The sequence below is a fragment of the Hemicordylus capensis genome, chromosome 1 (assembly GCF_027244095.1).
Source record: "Hemicordylus capensis ecotype Gifberg chromosome 1, rHemCap1.1.pri, whole genome shotgun sequence".
NCBI classification, from domain to species: Eukaryota; Metazoa; Chordata; class Lepidosauria; order Squamata; family Cordylidae; genus Hemicordylus; species Hemicordylus capensis.
Genome location: NC_069657.1, coordinates 73,886,036 through 73,906,065, shown reverse-complemented (window position 1 = coordinate 73,906,065; position 20,030 = coordinate 73,886,036). Strand labels below are relative to the sequence as shown.

Genomic DNA, 20,030 nt, shown 5'->3' with positions numbered 1-20,030 from the left:
ATTAAACTTACATTTGAAAAGTTGTGTGAACCAGGCAAATATTCTGTCAATTCTATCTCCTCTCCTCCAATGCTGCTTTCTAGCCTATTTTCTGAAGGGGAAGGTTTATGAGATCATTATGTCTCATCATGTCCATTTGTTCCCCTCAAAACATTTGTATTTACAGTATGATACAAACCAAATTTACAGAACATGGAAGCAGTGGGGCTGGGGGGATAACATAGGAGACCCCAAGGGAGGTTGTTGGTGTTTTTTTTGCCTATTTACCAATGCAGTTTCAAGATGGTAGCCACTCAAAGTTAAGACAACACCCCTTTGTAACCCATGTGCTGACAGTCAGTTACAAACCAGATTCACAGCATATGGAAGAAAGGCTCACCATGCTAAAAGAGGCAGCATGCTAAAAGAGGCAGGAAGTAGACTCAATTCGGTCTACTTAAAACTATATCTTTGAGATTCTAATTCACTTCGAAGATCCTAAAGATGTCCAAGCAAAACTTGCTGTCATCTCTTCCTCTTCTGGATGCTTCCAGCAGCCCCTTTTTGTTGCCCATTTCCCCCCACGGATTCAGAGTTCTTCTGAGGAAGAGGGGAGTTTCTTTAATCTTAACCCCCTCCTCTCTCATCCAGAGGTGCACCTAAGTAATTTTGGAGCCTGGACCTAAAGGCCTTTGGAGGCCCCCCTCCCTTGCAAATTAAGCATCATCATGCTCAGCTGGGTGACCATAACATCCGGGACAAACTAAAGAGGATTTGGGGGGGACAAGGGGCTGTGGAGGCCCCGGACTTCGGCCCCGAGGTCCGCGGTAAGAGAACCTTTGTTCTCATCCTTGGCATTCTCAGGCAGACTCACTGAGCTCTGCCTCTTCCCACCACCCCTTGTCTGCTGCCAGCCTCTCATCACTGGCCTTCTGTTTCTTATATAGCCCAGTGCATTCCTCTCAACTCTCACAAGTGCCGGGATCCCAGACAAGATTCCCAGCATAATATTGTGAGAGCTGTGAATCCCCCATCTCCTTTCACAGCCGCCTTCCTCCTGACAGGGCCAGAGAGGGCCATGGTCCTTGGCAGTGGCAGTGTGAGCCCCATCATGTTATCAGGAAGTGCTGATGGGAGCTGTGCATGAGGCCACAGCCAAGATCAGCCAGATCGGGAGGCTCAGCACACCTCTGTGTTCGTGGTCCTGCCACCTGCCTTCCGACACTTGCATTTGTGATGAAGGTTTAGCTTTTGTTTTCTTTTGAGTGGAATATAATGCAATGGGAATCATGCTCCTCCTGTAGCATCTGAATATAACACATCATCACTGTAGCTAAATAGTGCTTGAGTAATCTTGCAGTCCAATCCTGAGTTTACTTCTAAGTTTACTCAGAAGTAAGCTCCATTATGCTCAATGGGATTTCCTACTAGGAAGGTGTGCATAGAATTGCAGCCTATTGATCCTTAGCAGATCTAAGAGTTATTTTGCCAATTAAAAATGCTCCTATTCCTAAAACCCAGGCTGTTCATTCATTCTCTTTCTTCTTCCTGAACCAGCAATTACTGTTTAATGGCAATGACCTATTTTGCAATGTGGTTGAGGAAGAGGAGCAGGAAACATGGAAAAAGGTTATGATGAAACAGGAAGGGGTGATGGCTCTGGTGCCTTGTGAATACATCAGCCATCACCTCAAATATTTTTCTGAATCCTCCCTTACATCCCTCAACCATCATAAAACCCCTGCTAACTTGGCAAAGAGGCACCTTTTAACATGATGATTCTCTTTATTGAGCAGGGGGAGAGTAACTGGCCCTATCCACCCCCAGCACAGTACCTCCAGTGACTGTTGCTGGTGTCTATCTTAGGTTTCTTTTTAGATTGTGAGCCCTTTGGGGACAGGGATCCATCTTATTTATTTATTATTTCTCTGTGTAAACCAGTATAGGAATCGAATGAATGAATGAATGAATGAATAAATAAATATAGATTTATCAATATTTTTGTCTTCTTTCCCCTTCCAGAATGTCCTAGAACTGAAAGTCTGTGATGAAGATACCTTCAGGGATGACCAGCTTTACACAGTTCTTTTTGATATAGCTAATCTTCAGCCTGGAGAAACAGTTTGCAGGAATTTTGAACTGAACGAACAGGTCAGTAACAAACTTATATGAACAGTTTTCCTCTTCCTAGTCTAGCAGTGTGGCATCTCAGGCAGTTCCTCCCGCTAAAGTGGTTTAAGTGGCCCAACATTCCTTGCTGCCAAACCCACTTTGGAGTGCCCAGGCACCCCTCAAGGGGGGCAGATGGGGCTGCCTCAAATCTCCATTATTTCCTATGGGAAAAATGCAAAAAATTGGAAAAAGGTGGCTCCACCCCTGGCTGCTAGAAGTCCCAGCCTCCACCTTCTGGACACTCAGGAGGGCCAGAAGACCTAAGGGGCCATTACTGCCACAACCCTGGTGCCCTCACACACTGTGTCTCAAGACCACCCCTGTCAAGGGTGCTCTCCTGCTCAAAGGCTAAAGCCCCAGATGTTCCCCTACCCATGGCAAGGGCCACTGCAAACCTGGCTGCCCAGGCCAAACCTGCTGCGCCCAAACCACGGGGCAGCAGCCCCAATCAAACCTGGGTGGTGACAGCTGCTGCTGCTCCCAGCTGATCTGGCCCGTGCCCTGGTCCGCACCACTCCAACGTAGTTCCCCGCTACTCCCTGGCGGGCCCGCTTGAGCTGAGACAGCGAGAGCGGCAGACTATCTTGGCCTGCTTGGCCCCTTCTCTGGCACCCATGCCACCCAGCCGCAGCTCCCGCTGGACCTCAAGAGGCCTAAATGGCTGGAAAAGAGATGCTAAAGCAAGCTCCTCTCCCTAAGCCAAAACAAAATGAACTGAAGAGTGGAAGCAGGGAGCTGATTGAACAGCGTGTAAGCCCTGCCCTCCTCCAAGCCCTGCCCAATCAGGTTACTCCTAGAGGCTGTCTGCTGAGGGGATGGGACAAGTCCTATTCGCCAGCATAAGGCTGCAAAACGGGGCATTCTGTTCATAGCCCAGGCTGAATTCACGTGCAGATTATAAAAGTATCAGATCTTTTCCCTAGAAAGTGGGCAGGGTCTAGGATACAAGTGTAGTAACATGTGCTCTCCTGTCAACAAACGTATGTGCTTTTGGATAGACCCAAAGCAAAGAGGCTTCTTTAAGTATGTCCTACTTACAGTAATTCTTGGAGTCTGAGAATTCCTTAACTCTACTCTTCATTCTGTGGTATTTGATGGAATTTGTTGTCTTTCATTCCTTGGAAACAGTTTTATCTTGGCAACATTTTCTTAAGAGTAATTTTGATAGTTTGTCTTTCTTGGTTTCTTGTTTAAGAACTTAGTGTGAATGTTTGGCCTTGGCTTCACAGTGCTTCACATTTGCAAGAAGACGTAATATCAATTCACTAGTAATAAACATCTGCAGACAGAGGGCTCTTCCAGACACGGATATATTCCAACATCAGCTCAAATCACCACAGGAAAATAACAGCAACTAGGAAATCCACACAAGGAAGAAAGAGGTTGCATTATAGCACCATCTGCTGGCAATCTGCAACAATAAGTGGAACAACCATCTTTTTAAAGACACCTTTTAGTCCAGCTAGATGAGTTCTAAAAGATGAGTTCTCCATGGTTGTTTCACCTATTGCCACAGATTGCAAGCAGCTGGTGCTATGAATAAAATGCAGCCTTTCTTCTTAAAGTAGATTTCCTGTTTTTTTTGAGCTGATCATTTGAGCTGATGTTGGAATATATAATTTCAGTGTCCGGAAGAGGCCAGCAACCAAATGGTCATGCCAATTAAGCAGATCTTTCTTTATGGGCTCTTGCAGATGGCAATAAACTCTGTGTTGTGAAGAATTTGTGAGGAGGTTCTAGATGAGAGCTTATCCAGCATCTACAGACTTCCATCATCTTCTCCAGCAGGATTTCACATGCAAGTGAGATGGGTAGCAAGACCTTGTGTGATTTCCTCAGTGCCACCTGCTGGTCAGCTCTTGGTTTCTGAGATTAATCAGCCGTTTTCTCAATTTGCTAGAACAGTAGTATTGAAAAGTGGTGGGTTAATATTTAAAAGCAAGAGACTGACTGGCAGCTGGTGTTGCAGAAATTATGCAAGGTCCCTGCTGGCCATCAGACCTGCATGTGAGATCCCATTGGGAAACATGACAGAAGTCTTCAGAGGGTCTGGATGCTGAGCAAACTCTCGTCTAGCATGTCCTTGCAAGCTCTTCACAACACACACTTCACTGTTGTTTAGAAGAGGCCTACTGTATATTATGAAATCTTCATGTAGTTTCTTGAGATACTGTAATTTTTTAAAAAAGCACGAAGTACATTCTGAAATTTTCTAAACAGCAGTGATGAGTAACTTGATGTCCTTCTTACGTCTTAACTTTGGAACAATTGTGAGGTATTTCACTGTTTTTAAACTTTTCAGAGTATTGTGATTTTTCTTATTAACGATGTAATAGGCTGCCTTTAGACATAGTGTGAAAGCTTGTGTAGACAAACCTGTGGTTAATCTGTGAGCCCTGGAATCATCCCGCACATGTTCCTCAAACCGCAGCCTTGCAGCCTCTGGCTTGTGGGCAGAGAGACCCCTCCCTCTCCCTGGCCTGCTGAGGCTGCATCCCAGCAAGCTCTGTAGCACTCGTGTTGGCAGACTGCGGGCAAGGCATCAGGACATCAGTTAGAGTGGCAACCGTTGGCCACGGTCTTTGAGGGGGTGTGCCCAGAGGGGTTGTGCCTTTTTAGCATCGTTTGGCCACCCTCAACAGGGAACGGGCACTGAACATATGAAGTTGACTTTTACTGTGTACTGTTTATGCTGAATGGCTGCAGTTCTCCAGGGTTATAGGCAGAGCTTATTCCTAGCACTGCTGGAGATGACCAGGATTGAACCTGAGGCCCTCTAAATACAAAGAACATGCTCTACCACTGAGCTACGACTCCTCCTCATTTACGCTGAATCAGGCACATGTGTGGTAATCACAGGTAATAGTATACATGTAGTTTCCCCACATGGCCAAGAGATAATGTAGGAAACGGTTTTGTGTGAAATAACTTTCAGGAAAGTGGCATCTGTACATTAGCACATTTTGACAGCTATTAATTAAATTACTTATTGGACTTTATTTCCCCCCATTTCTTAATTTCAGAAAGATGAACTGCTAGAAGTGGAGTTCACTTTGGAATACATGTGAGTAAAACTCAAGCTGTTATAGTCTGAAAGGTTGTGCTGTTAAGTCGGTGTCAACTCCTGGAGACCATAGAGCCATGTGGTTTCTTGGTAGAATACAGGAGTGGTTTACCATTGCCTTCTCATGCACAGTATGAGATTATGCCTTTAAGCAGCTTCCTATATTGCTGCTGCCCAATATAGGAGCTCCCCATATTCTGAGAGCTCCTATATTGGCACACCAGGGGGGATTTGAACCAACAACCTCCTGCTCTCTAGGCAGGTTGCTTCTTTGCTGCACCATTAGATGGCTCGTTATAGAGTCTAAAATAGGTAAAACTTACTAGTCTTAATGCAGTATAGAGCCAGGCACACTTAATGATATTCTTTTTCTGATAAAAATGTGTTCCTCCAAAATAATGATGCTCCCCCCCCCTCTGCAATCCTAAAGTGGTAGTATAGTTTTCACTGTGGAATGTCACAATCCTGTGTTTACTCAGAAGTATGTCTCATTATTTCAGTGTATTCTAAGGTTGTATTCTATGGGCTCCCCCCCCCACAGAGTTGCCTCCAAAGGAAGGTAGCGTTGAGATGCTACCCAATACGGTCATTCACACAACCACTTACTCAGGCCTGGGGAGGGCTGGTGGGGAGGCAGGCTTCTACCTGCTTCATAAGAACATAAGAACAGCCCTACTGGATCAGGCCCAAGGCCCATCTAGTCCAGCATCCTGTTTCCCACAGTGGTCCACCAGATGCTGCTGGAAGCCTACAGGCAGGAGTTGAGGGCATGCCCTCTCTCCTGTTGTTACTCCCCTGCAACTGGTACTCAGAGACATCCTGCTTTCCCCGCAAATGAACATGAGGCATCCCCACACTCTGCCACTTGCGTGCCAGATGAGTGGTGTGGCAGTGAGTGGCAGAGCTGGGATCCAGAGGACTTTCTTCTCTGGCATCCCACCATTCACTGTGCAAGGAGTGCAGTGCATTGGAAGATTTTCCTGCTGCCGGCTGGGTCTATGGACAGGTAGCCAGAGCATCCACATGACCTGGAGGGGTGAGGTAAAAAGCAGCACACACCCTACCTCAGTTTTAGCCCTGGTAAAAAACCTGGGCTACCCAATTGAAGAGCCGTGGGATTGGGACTGATCCTGATGCTCCACATGACCGGCCCTACCTGGGTACAGCTGTGCAAACCTGGGTAGGCCTGGACATGTGAATGACCTTAATATGTCTTACTTCTAAATAAGACATTAAAAATGTCCCTCCTCCAATGGAGAGGAGAGCTGCTCTTGTGGGAGCAAGCATGACTTGTCCCTTTAGCTAAGCAGGGTCCCCCCCAGTTGCATATGAATGGGAGACTTGATGTGTGAGCTCTGTAAGATATTCCCCTCAGGGGATGGAGCTGCTCTGGGAAGAGCACCTAGGTTCCAAGTTCCCTCCCTGGCATCTCCAAGATAGGGCTGAGAGAGATTCCTGCCTGCAACTTTGGAGAAGCCGCTGCCAGTCTGTGAAGACAATACTGTGCTAGATGGACCTATGGTCTGACTCAGTATATGGCAGCTTCCTATGTTCCTAAGGATGCTAAGTTATCCTGCCAGATATCTCTCTCTCTCTCTCTCTCTCTCTCTCTCTCTCTCTCTCACACACACACACACACACACACACACACACACACACACCCCAAAACTCTGTATGGAAAAACTGAAAACAGATGCCAAAAATTTGCATGCAGCTTGTGTGATGGGAAAATATAACATGTTTGGTATCGTCTGAAATGGTTCAATGTGCTTGGAATCCATGATGGCTCGCTTAGGTGGGGTGAGAGGATGAAAAACAAGCTGCAAGTGCAACTCATTCCCATTCTTCCTGCCCTGCTCTGCCTTGCATTGCCCCATTGCCATGTTAACCCCATGTACACAGGCTCATCATTCACCTGGTTCACTAATCTGGCAAATGACCAGCCTTTGTGCCTGGGGTTAATGTGGCAGTGAGATAAGATGAGGGAGAGCAAGGCAGTCAGGGTGGGGTGAAAAGAGTTGCATCTGCGGCTCATTTTCCACCTCCCTGCCCCATCTGAACAGACCACTACTGTTGGAAATGTTTGAATTAAGCCAACCTTTGGCTAGATGCCAGTTTAATAGGTATGTCTCCTGCCTTTTTTCCAGGCCAGATATGCCCGAATGCCTTACTACAAATGGAGTGCTAGTGGTATGTTTTGTATTTTGTATTTATACTTATGATTTCTGTATTATTCACAGAGGCTCACATGATACTTATGCACAATTCTGAGGGCAAAGCAAGAGCTCTGTCCTTGCAAGTAGCCTAAAAACTAGGTGAGGGAAATACTTGCATTGCAAGTGCAGTGTGCTAGAGATATGCGAGCTGGTTCGTGGTTGAGCCGGCTCATACTCAAACTGGCCCGGGCCCAGTTCATCTCGAGATTGAACTGAACCTTCCAGGCCAGTCCAGAGCCAGTTTGGGTTTTAAAAAACAATGGCATACTTACCACCCTTGTGGGGCTTTGGGAAGTGCTGCCACGACTGCAGGAAGGTCTCCTGATATCCCCCTCCCCCCCCCCAGTCTTCCCTGGTCATTTTCAACCCCTTTTGTTCCATTTCCTGCCTTTTACGGGCCTCTCTGTGATGGCAGTGGCCATTTTGAAGGCTGCTGCACATGCTTACTAGCCATCTGTGTGGCTGGAATGTGTGGTGGCCTCCAAAATGGGGCCACTACCACCGCAGAGAGGCCTGTAATGGGCTGAAAATTACTGGGTGGAGGCAAGCGGGGGAGCGGAACATCAGGAGATCCCCCGTGGCCACAGCAGCACCCCTGAAGCCCCGCAATGGTGGTAGGTCCACCATTTTTTGGTTTAAATCCTCCCCACCCCGAGTCTGGTCTGAACCAGTTTAGACTAGAGCCAGACCAGGCCTGGCTCTAGTGTGTACTGAACCATACCGTACCTGGTTTGGTTTGAATCTGGTTCTACTTGAACTGAATTGGGTTTTCTGGTTTTGTGCATACCCCTACAGTGTGCAGGGAGGGGGTGAAGAAGCAATTGTCTCATGGTTGTAAAACCCTTTTTTGTTGGCAGGAATATGTCCTTGAGGGCTGCATAGCCCACAGGGACATATTCCTAATAATGTAAAGGGCTTTTGTGGGGAGGGGAGTGAAAATTCTCTCCCCCTCCACGTGTGCAGTGCTTGCAAGATAAACCTCACCTGAACTTAGCTTTTTGACTACTTGCAAAGACAAAACTCTTGCTCCACCCTCTTAAGGCTGCATATCATGCCAACCAATGACTTAGCTTTTTCAGGTCAAGTAGCTAGTTCAAGAGGAAATTTTTTGAAGGCAACAAGTGTGGGGGAATTTTTTTAAAAAATTGTAAACCGCCCTGAGCCAGCTCGGAAGGGCGGTATGAAAATAGAATACATACATACATACATACACAAATAATAACCACTCCTCCCTCTGCACTGTGGCCCTGACCAGGATCTGACCCCCTTGGCTGTTCTTTGAGTAAGAAGAGGCAGTTCAAATTGTAAGCATGCCTTGTATTTATGTGCATTTATTTTCACATCTCATCTGACCCTTAAGTGGAAAGTGTTTGAGTTTTAGGTCTCAATACATCAGCATATAATGGCACCTAAACTTTGCTGTTACTTGCAACAAGACTCTAAGTTACAGTAGGGAAGAGTGAGACAGATGTTAATTAGGGTTCTCAAAGCACTTTTTGTATTTGTCCTTAGTAAATAGTTGTCCCTTTTGTTTTTCTTAAATTCTTTTGCTGTTGTGAGTTCCTAGAGCTTCCACTCTTCAGGTTTTGGCAGCCTTCCTTTCCTGGGTCTCTAGAAATTTGGGCTGCAACACTGTACACACTTACCTGGGAGCATTGCCCTGTGAAAGTCTAAATGGGGGTGGATGCACCTTGTCTCTGTTGTATGTGATTACGTACATAAGTCCAGGTATAGGAACACTAAAGGAGTACACAGTATAGAGCCTGCCATTTCACACACTGTGGTTGAAGTTTATTTTGAACTTGAAGATAATTTTCTAGTAGTTCTTTAACTGGAAGGACAGAAACACCTGCTCCCCTTTGAAACAGTGAATGATATTGCAGTGTCAATGAAAATAGCATACAACAGACAGAGAAGAGGTTTCAGCAATTTATAATGCAGGGCATTGCCAGGTGGTAATCCATGGTATGAGAACAGCAGTGTTATATGTAGAAAGAGGAAGATAATATGCGTTCTCTTTTTCTTTTGCAGTCTCGGGAACTTTCATGCTTAAAAGTAGAGGTGGCTGGAAGACAAAAAAGAAAGACACACAGAAGTAAGATGGGTTTTTTATATCTGGATTTTCTGCATTGTACATAGTGTGTATCTCTGTACAGTCATTCAGTTAATATAGAAATGAATGCATTATATTGACGGAGGGAGAGATTAGAGTTGTGCGCACAGTCTCAGTCCCTGACATTGAAGATGCTATGAGCCCAGGGTAGGGGTGTGTGAGCCAGCTCAATATTGAGCCAGCAGTTCAAAGGGCTTGAACTTGAACGGAACCAGGTCTGGTTCGGTTCTAGGTTGAGAAGAATTGGCTGAACTGGCTAGGGCCCGGTTCAAAGCCACTACTGTGCAGTAAAGAGGATTAGAAATGTTCACTCACAGTGGCCTCATTCACTCACAGGTTTTAAAACGTTCATTTGCAGACTCAGCCCCTAACATTCAAGGTACTATGAGCCCAGGGTAGAGGTGTGCGAGCCAGCTTGAGCTGGCTCGCACTCAAACTGGCTTGGTTTGAAAGGTTCAACCTCAAACTGAACCGGTTCTGGTTTGGTTCTAGGTCAAGCAGAACTGGCTGAACCGGCTTGGGCCCAGTTCGAAGCTCCTACTGCTCAGTAAAGAGGGCTAGAAACATTTACTCACAGTGGCCGTTGAGGCCACGGTGGAGGCCATGCGACGGTTCCCCCAACCCATGTCAGCCTCTCCCTGAGTGTTCAGTGCTGGCCTGGGTCCACTTAGTGCCCAATTCATGCCAGTTTGGGCCTTCTTCAGCCCATTTCGGGCCTCAGCGCATGCATGAAGGCCATTTGTTTGGCCTCTACGCATGCACACTGGCCATTTGCATGAACTGGGCCATCAAACCTGTTTGCAGGCCGGTGCGGGGGTATACTTGTAAAGAGGAATCTGGAGAGTCGAATCGCAGTTCAAACGGAGCCGGCTCACACATCCCTAGTCCTCCTGCCTTGGATACCCACTGCTTTGCATGCCAGTCCCCCCACCCACCAGTCTGGATAGTTCTTGGACACCGTGTACTTCTCTTCTGTTCATCATATAATCTGAACTTGTAAATGAGAGCCAATAGAATGGATTTAGATTGCACAGACCTGGGTTCAAATCATCACCCAGCCATTAAGTTTATGAGGTGACTTTGGGTAAGTCATTGGATGGCAAGACAGGCAGCCATCCAGCAACATTAAGGACCCACTGGGACTGTGCACAATTTGAAAGGCAGCCTCAACTGTGTACGACGGTGGGGCTGCTGTGGAATGACTGAAAACTGCTTCTAGGCAGCCATGAAGAGCTCCTTCCATTGGAAAAAATGGAAGCCCAGGCCATCTACCCAGCCTAACGTACCTTACAGTAATCTACAGTAACCTAACCTACAGTATCAGGCTGCAAAACAGGTTGCATAAGAACTAGTCTGGTACAGACTTCATTCAGTTATGGTGCACTACATCCTTATGCTAGCACATTTACACTAACACAAGTCTAGTCTGGATGTTAACCATTATAAATAATGATGTACTTCTGAATAATTAATACTGAAGTTCTGTTTATATTCTCTAACCTGCATTCAGAGCGAAGCTTCACATTCAATGTGGCAGGATCTGATGAAGAATCTCAGGAAATTTTACTGGACTCTCATAGCAGGCACCTCCCCCCAAATTTTGCAGTGTTCCATTATGTCAAGCACTGTAATCCAGAATTGGAGGTTATATTACCGAAGAAGAGAAGTTCCATTTGTGTGAGTAATTGTCACTTATTTCCAGGACCAGGGTGCTCTTCACAAGAATAAATGGCACATGTTAATCAAATGGCATGCTATTCGGGTTTCCATGGTCCAGATTTCCAAGGAATTTGGATTTTTTCTGGGAGGATTAGAGTTGATGTTGGGTAGGACAATAGAGCTCTGAAGACTTGGGGATAGCTGGGCTGTAATAGAAACCGCAGGGAAGGGGCAAGTATTGAGTGAAACAGTGAAGCCACACCCCTAAACACTGAAGATCCACCCCTATCCTGCCATACCCATATCTATGTTTGCAGAAAGCTTCACCTCTAGGTTACATATTCTCAGTTTTTTTCTGTGCAACCACATGGATTTTGTAATTTGTTTCTTTATTGTTTTAAAGTGTGAGTTAAGAGTTTCTGTGTGTAGATAGCAAACCCCGAGGGCCAGACAAAATTTTGATTGGCCTTGCATTCTTGCTTTCTTCTCCTAAATTCATTATTTATTTATTTATTCAATTTATATACCGCCCTTCCAAAAATTGCTCAGGGCAGTTTATATCAAAATAAAAACTATTAAAATCAATTAACAACTAAAATCAAAACTATAAAAGCAGCATAAAACCAATTAACAGTTAAAACATTTATTTATTTATTTATTTATTTGTCAAATTTGTACACTGCCCCAAACGTTCATCTCTGGGAGGTTAACAACAACATAATACAATAACATTTAAACAGTTAAAAACCCTGGAGAACCAGGTCGAATATTTACAACAGTTTAAAAACCCTGGAAGTCCGGGCCAAACAGATAGGTTTTAAGGGCTCTCTCCAGAAGGCCGATTATGAGCTCAGATTACAGATTAAATAGCAGCTGTGTGGGGAAACAGACCAGGACCATGGCAGGGAAGGTTAAAGCCTCCTCCCTGTATACTGTGGTTGACAACTTAACTAAATAACTCAATGGAAGTCCCATTGAAATCAAAAGGACAAGTTAGTCATAACTATGTTGTCCTATTTATTTAAATGGGACTTCCATCATGATGTCATTCTTTGGTCCCAATCTGAATTGGGCCTCCCATGGCTGCTGTTTAATAGGAAACGAAGCCTAGCACAAAGGCCCAATCATGGGCTTGTTGTAACATGTAGTCTGGTCCACAAACATGAGGATTGCACATTTCTGCCCATGTTCAGAGGACCTAAACGTTCTGTGCTTGCTCCCAATTACCTGTCAGCTGGTGCAACACTCAAAGACCCCTGTCCAGCTAAGTCGCATTGAAATGAATGGAACAAGGGGATGGAGCATCTGCTCTGCATGCAGAAGGTCTCAAATTCAATCCCTGGCATCTCCAGGTTGAACTGGGAAAGATTCCTGCCTGATGCTTTGAAGAAGCCACTGTTGGTCCATGTTAGACAATACTAAGCTGGATGGACCAATGGTCCCACTTGGTATAAGGCAGCTTCCTTATTTAACCTACAGCAGCTGGACTTACATAAGAAGCTGATCTCGAAACATGACTGACTGGTAGCAGTTCTTCAGGGTTTCAGATGGAAACTTTCCCAACCTTATCTGTACATAGGAACACAGGAAGCTGCCATATACTGAGTCAGACCATAGGTCCATCTAGCTCAGTATTGTCTACTGGCAGCAGCTTCTCCAAGGCTGCAGGCAGGAATCTCTCTCAGCCCTATCTTGGAGATGCCAGGGAGGGAACTTGGAACCTTGGTGCTCTTCCCAGAGTGGCTCCATCCCCTAAGGGGAATATCTAACAGTGCTCACACATCAAGTCTCCCTTTCATATGCAACCAGGGGGACCCTGCTTAGCTAAGGGGACAAGTCATGCTTGCTACCACAAGATCAGCTCTCCTCTCCTAGATTCCACAAAGACTGTAGAGTCTTTGGAGGAGGCGGTATATAAGAAGTTTCAATAAATAAATAAATAAATTCCAGGAATTAGACCTGGGAAGTTCTGCATATGAAACAGATGCTATTCCACTAAGCAAAATTTCTTCTGAGAGGGATGTGTTCACATGCTCTGTAAATGAATTATGGCCTAACTCTAATTAGAATACATTATGCACCGAAAACCAAAGGTTGCACACACAAGTTGTGTGTTTTACACAATGCATCCATTACAGTTTGTTCAAAATAGATCCATTACTGGTTAATCTATTATTGGCTATTGTAGTACATTACTTAATTAGCCAGTCAATGTAGTGATGGTCAGAAAACACTGGCTGACATATCCTGCAGCATAATACAGGCTCTTCAGAAGCACCTGCACAGTTGCAGGCATCAAACACACATCCAAGTTGCTGTGTGGCTCCATTTTTTAAAAGCTTCAGCCAGCTCTGGGCTCCTAGCCTGGCTGGGAACATACCTCTCCGCGTTTGCAAACAGGGAGAGGCATTCCCTGCCTCTCAGCAAATGCAGCGTTGGCTGAAGTTTACTTGCAAACGGGTGCGCGGCCCCATTTGGTAAAGTGGTCACGCACCCTGCATCTGACATCATATGCTGGGGGTGTGGCTGAGGCACCAGGTGCAGCCCCTGAGCACAGCAACCTGGGTTCTTTGACCCCCCCGCCACGCAGTGGGGCTCCGTCCCTGGTGGGTGGTTCTGAACCACCTGAGTTATGCTGTAGGATGTGTCAACCACTGAGCATAAGCCACTGGTTTTTAAACAATTTTGTGTTGTGATAATTTGTTTTTTCCCTTTCAGTCGCCCTCAGATAAAGGGATAAAGGACTCTCTAATTTTGCCTTTGAATCAACTTCCTATGGAAGGAAGAGTAGGAATAGCAAACGTGAGTTCTGGTTGCTAGCAATATTTATGAACTGGTACATGTTCTGTTATATTGTATGTTGGGTTGTTCTTTAGCTTATCTATTCTGCTTCTCTACTCCCGGACTGACAGTCAAAACAATGTATAATATACAAAGCAATACAACTAAATTTACAGGTGCACAATGTGGATTGGTAATTGACTTCGCTAGATTACAGATGATCTCCTCAATCCAGAGATCTGTATGTGCTTAGAAGTGTCTGTGGCTTCCTATTATTTTCAGTGGGGGAACTTGACCCATGTGTCCAATGGAATATGCATGCAGATTTGACTCTCAATTGAAATGAATGGAGAAGCCATTCTGCACAGTGGGAATTTTGTCTGCGTATCAGAATTCCTGTGCCTGGAAAAAGCCACTAGATTGGGGCAAATGCAGTTCACACAGATGCAGCACATGTACAGAGTGCACTGTGGATTGTGCAGATTTGATATGTGCCGGGGCACAGAGATATGATTCAAACTAGCAGAAGTCTGAATGTAACCTGAATGAATGAAGATGTGAATCTGAAAAATTGCAAACCAACCCATTGGGAATATCGAATTCACAACTGATTATTGTTGTCAGATTGGACTAATAAGGGAGAAAACAAGCAAAATTGCTTTTCAGATTATGGCATTTTAGAAATGATTTGGAAATCAATGATAATAAAATTCATATTTTTTAGGACAAAGCATATGAAATATTTGCGACGACAGGGAACTGGTGGTAAGCATCTTTCCTTGTTTATGTGTATTTGACTTTGCAGTTCAAGTTCTATTTTTATATTGACTGTTTTTTAAAAATTAATTTGAGAGCATTTGTTTGCATCTTTAACAGCCTAAAAAGTAACAGATAACTAGCTTTATCATCCCCTCCCTATGAATCCAGGATAAAATTCGTTGAAAGCCTTCAAGATCCTATTTCTTGGTCACTCATGGGAATCTGTGTACAGAATGCTGATGTGGGGGGTGGGTAGTTAACTGGGCAGAAGTGGGGATTCAGCTCCAGATATTATGTTATAAAGCAAAGCTGAAAAATATCTGCCAAAATTAGGTTAAATTAGGTTTTTTCAGTCCAGTATGTTGTAGTGGATTTGCATGGGAATAGGTTCATTTATTTTATCATGTTCACTATTTCATTTGCTCATACTTATGTATTATGTCCTGGAATTAATTCAAATCATAAAGCATATACAATGCTTATTTAGTTGCTCAGATTTATGATATGAGCCTTTATCATTTAGCCAGAAAGACCTAGATATGCGCTTGGGATTTGGTATATGTCCAGAGGAGCAGGAATTCATCTGTAAGCGCAAAAGATATGTTGCTGCTGCTCTGAAACAGGTTCTTCATCTAGAAGAAGATCTGCAAGAGGATGAGGTATGACTTCGAGAGCAACTGAAGAAGCATAGAAAAGGTTGTGGTGACAGAATGCATAGGTGTCCGTACTCACCCACATTCATTCATTTTGTACTCCTAGACCAGGAGTTGGAGGGCCAACTCCCTATGTAGCATATGCCCTGCCCCCCCCCCCAATTTTGCACTATAATATGTGAACTCTACTCAGAGGCACAGCTACAATAAGGTAGACGGCTCTGAAAACCCCCTGCTGCCCTGCCTCCAGAGCCATCTTGTCCTGCCAAGGGACCACCTTGCTCCCTTCTCTTTGCCTGCTGGCCACTTCACCACCCACCCACTTCTGTGCAGTTCTCTACGGTGTTGCCATGCTGCCCATCTCCAATGCAGCAGGGGTGCTCCTAGAGTCTGCTGCTGCTTCCCAGCTGTTTGGGGACAGAGCCAGCTGGACCAAAGGATGTGCACGGAACCATGGAGGGTGCAGTCTGGTGTCAGCGCGGGTCTCCCTTTAAGGGCGGGGGGTTTGCACTTACCCCTCCCCCCGCTTTCCCCCCGCTGGCATTAGGGGGGGGATTCTGTTTTTCTGAATTGCACATGTTGCGTGCATGACATGCATGCAACGTGTGACGTGCGCGGCGGGTGTGCGCGCGGCGGTGGGTGCATGCGTGATCGGTACTTCCGGTATTTCTGGCCTACAACGGGGGCAGGGGCGGCAGGGAGGAATGCTGCCGCCCCAAAAACATTTAATAAAAATGGAGCGCCGGTGGGGGGAAAGCAGTGGGAGGGGTAAGTGCAACCCCCCCACTGTTAAAGAAGCCCCTCGGTCACGTTTGAACCAGTTCAGAGGCCTCTATGATGGCCTCCGGACCGGTTCGCGCACATCCCTACCCTAATGTTGCTTGATGTGGGGAGGCTTCCTCCATCATGCCTCCACCATAATTGCTGTCAGGGGCCACTGGGGTAGAGCGTCCCTGCCATCACCACCACAGGAGGGCTGCCTGTGAGAACATGGGCCACCCATGCTCTCCCACTGCCACTACCTCTATTTTAACTTGATAAAGTAAGTAAAGTGTGCCATTGAGTCGGTGTCGGCTCCTGGCAACCACAGAGCCCTGTGGCTGTCTTTGGTAGAATACAGGAGGGGTTTACCATTGCCTCCTTCCGCCCAGTGTGAGATGATGCCTTTCAGCATCTTCCTGTATCACTGATGCCCAATATAGGTTTTCCCCATGGTCTGGGAAACATACAAGCAGGGATTTGAACCAGTAACCTCTGGCTTGATAATCGATCTGTGAAGACAATACTGAGCTAGACAGACCAATGGTCTGTATATGGCAGTTTCCTATGTCCCTAAGTCATTTCCCCGCTGTGCCATTAGACATTGAATGTGCGGGGGGAAAACAGAAAAATGTCTTGCAACACTGAGGGTTGGCCTGAATACAGTACATAAAACATATTCTTCATACACATATTTGTCATGCTGTCTATGGGCTCGCTTGGGGTCAGTATTTCTCAACCTTTAAAGTAGCAGGCACCCCTAATTTCTGAAACATTTAAGAAGTACTTCAATTTTCCAGTTGGATTATATATTTACAGTAATGTGTGCTATATTTTGGAAGGACTGTAATATAGGGTGGTGACATGACCGGTGTCTGGGTTGGATTGCCACTTTTTACACCACGGTGCACAAATTAAGTATGTACCGGGGCTAGATGTGATTTTAGCCAAAGCCAGTTGGATGAACCCAGTGCTACCGCATCCCAAATTATTGCTGGGTAATATAAACTGCTGTAAATTATATGGTCTGTGGAATATTTTGCCATCAGGGACGAGAGGGCAGGCAGGGGGCGGGGACTGGGAGAGACTAATTCTTGGCAGTAACTAGTGACAGAAACTGAGCAGCAATGGCAAGCAGGGACTCTTTCTCCCTCCTCCTGCTGGGCTTCTTCCCCCCACCCCCAGTCCCACATCCCTGCCTGTGTCTTGTGTACTGCCAGGGTTACATGAGAAACTATAGTCTGGGTGATATTCGGGCTAGTATCTTTTGACTAGATATTTTGAACACATGTGGGAAGAACATGGGTACAAAACATTTAGTGCATCATTTTAAAATGTATTTATATTTCAAAATGGTCTTTTTGGTTAAACTTTTAAAAACAATACTGTAATACTGAATAGAGCCATGCTTATTTGAATTTTACACCTTTGTTTGTTCAGATTCCAGTAGTAGCCGCAATGACAACAGCAGGTGGCATAAGATCCATGACGGCTTTTTACGGAAGCCTATTAGGTCTCCAGAAACTGAATCTCTTGGATTGCTTTTCATATATCACAGGCTTATCTGGCACAACATGGTAAGGACAACATGAATGAAGCTATGAGGACATATCTAGAGACAGAGTTTCCTCTCTGCCATCCGTGGTACAGCTAGATAATTTTGGACCCTGGACCTTAAGCCTCCCCGCTATCTATCTATCTATCTATCTATCTATCTATCTATCTATCTATCTATCTATCTATCTATCTATACACACACACACTTCAGCACATAATCACAGATCTGGGCCAAGTGCATTTGGAAGGTGGGGTGAGACTACACAACCTCCAAAGGATCCATACATCTGGGCCAGAGTGTATTTGCTTGAAAAAAGAAAAAAGAAAGAGACTATGCACCAGTGGATTCACATAGCTTTTTGACCATTCACAAAGTAAGTGAGACACAACACATGTCCCTTGCTCCACAGTTCAAACACAAAACCAACTTGGACATATAGTGCATTTGTAAGGAAAAATAAAATAAAACCACAATACGTGCCCCTTGCTTCACAGTTTTTATGCAGACCTTTTGGATCACAAACCAATTTGAGCATAGAAACTTTGTTTTTTTAAAAAAAGGTTGTTTGTTTATTCAGATGTAATAATTAGTTCCACTTTCACTAGATGTGAAGTATGAGTAGAGATAACCTTTTCTAGGGTTGTGCGTTTTGTTTGTTTTTCTGTTTTGTTTTTTACCTGAATCCAAAACACCCCCATTTTGTTCTTTGTTTGAAATCAGCCAATCCGAAACACCTCAGTTGGGTTCTTTATTTGAAATTCCAAAATCCGAATCTGAAACATTTTGGATTTAATAAACTACCCCGGGGAAAAACAAGTGGGTGGGGGTGGAAGTGCCCAATGGGTGGAAGCTATCACCCAAATTTCAGAGGAACTGGGCAAAGGGCTGATTTTTGGTGAATTTTTGTAGTTTAAGATTTTTCCCATTGGGAATAATGGAGGTTTCAGCAAAAGTATAGCTTCACGTCGGGGGGCAGGGCGGGGAAGGGGTGGCCCAAAGCAGAGCAGGGTGGGTGGTAGTGCCCAGTGGGGGCAAGGAAGTTGCCAGAATTATTTCATAGGAATTGGGCAGAGTGCTGATATTTAAAGATTTAATGGAGTTTATGCATCTTTCCCATTGGGAATGATGGAGGTTTCAGCAGCCCCATAACTGCACTTGGGGGGCACCAGGGTGGCCCAGAGCGAGTGGTGGTGCAGAGCACATAGGGTGCCCACCACCCCAATAGGTTGCTAACCCATGGGGTACTGGGTTCTGTTGTTTCTGAGATGTTTTGAGTGTAGATTCTCTGGTAGCATATGAGAGTGGATTCATGGTTTGTCATTGAAAATCTCTTATGCTACCAGAGAATCTACACTCAGAATACCTCAGAAATAACAGAACCCAGCACCCTATGGGTTAGCAACCCATGGGGATGGTTGGCCCCCTATGTGCACTACACCACCACTCGCTCCCGACCACCCCAGTGAGCCCCAGGTGGAGTTATGGGTCTGCTGAAACCTCCGTTATTCCCTATGGGGGAAAAAACCTTGAAGAACATAAACTTCAACAATTCCTAAGAAATCAGCCCTTTGCCCTATTCCTTTGGAATCTGGGTTGTGGCAGGCACCCCTTGGGGCACTGCCACCCAACCCACTGTTTTGCCCGTCAGGCCCCCTGTCTGCCCTGAAACTGCTCCAAAGACATGTAAACTTCAGAAATTTTTTAAAAACCAGCTCTTTCCCCAATTCCTTTGGAATCTGGGTGGCAACAGGCACCCATTGGGGCACTACCACCTGACCCACTCTTCTGCTCCCATAGCTCCTTTTCTGCCCAAATCCACCCCAAATAACCTCAGCATCACACATCAACTACAACAGCAGAGTTTTGCAAAGAATCAGGCAGATTTCCAAAGGTCATGCACTTCCACATCCCGCCCCCCCGAAATGCAATTGATCTACACACAACAGTGTGAAACAACAACAGTGAAATGCACACTGCCCCACGCAGTGTGCACACTGTGGCCAATGAGGGTAAATGCACACTGCCCCACTGGCCAATGGGGGTAAATTTTACCCTTAAATTTCCTTAAAAGAAATAAGGAAGCAATTTTTAGAAGGGCGGTATAGAAATTGAATAGATAGATAGATAGATAGATAGATAGATAGATAGATAGATAGATAAATAGTTGCCAGCAGATCAGCCCATGCTTTTGCTGGCCAATCTACAGGCTGGAAGGGCTGGAAATTCAAACAGATGTCAAAACTCAAAATGGAGATTGAAGGAGAAAGACTTTTCATGATTGCAAAATTGAGTTCCAAAACAGCCGAAACAACAAAAC

The 20,030-nt window shown here is 45.3% G+C and overlaps 1 protein-coding gene across 1 annotated transcript in view; it reads left to right on the top strand.

Annotated features, from left to right (window-relative positions):
* The window catches only part of LOC128352626 (cytosolic phospholipase A2 epsilon-like), an 84,364-nt gene that overhangs the window by 36,090 nt on the left and 28,244 nt on the right, over positions 1 to 20,030 (top strand). Inside the window, exons 6-14 of the mRNA XM_053313282.1 lie at positions 2,002 to 2,130; positions 5,175 to 5,215; positions 7,363 to 7,405; positions 9,463 to 9,526; positions 11,055 to 11,221; positions 13,922 to 14,005; positions 14,709 to 14,746; positions 15,267 to 15,402; positions 17,596 to 17,732. Coding sequence (XP_053169257.1) covers positions 2,002 to 2,130; positions 5,175 to 5,215; positions 7,363 to 7,405; positions 9,463 to 9,526; positions 11,055 to 11,221; positions 13,922 to 14,005; positions 14,709 to 14,746; positions 15,267 to 15,402; positions 17,596 to 17,732 — 839 coding nt within the window. The remainder of the gene's footprint in view (positions 1 to 2,001; positions 2,131 to 5,174; positions 5,216 to 7,362; positions 7,406 to 9,462; positions 9,527 to 11,054; positions 11,222 to 13,921; positions 14,006 to 14,708; positions 14,747 to 15,266; positions 15,403 to 17,595; positions 17,733 to 20,030) is intronic.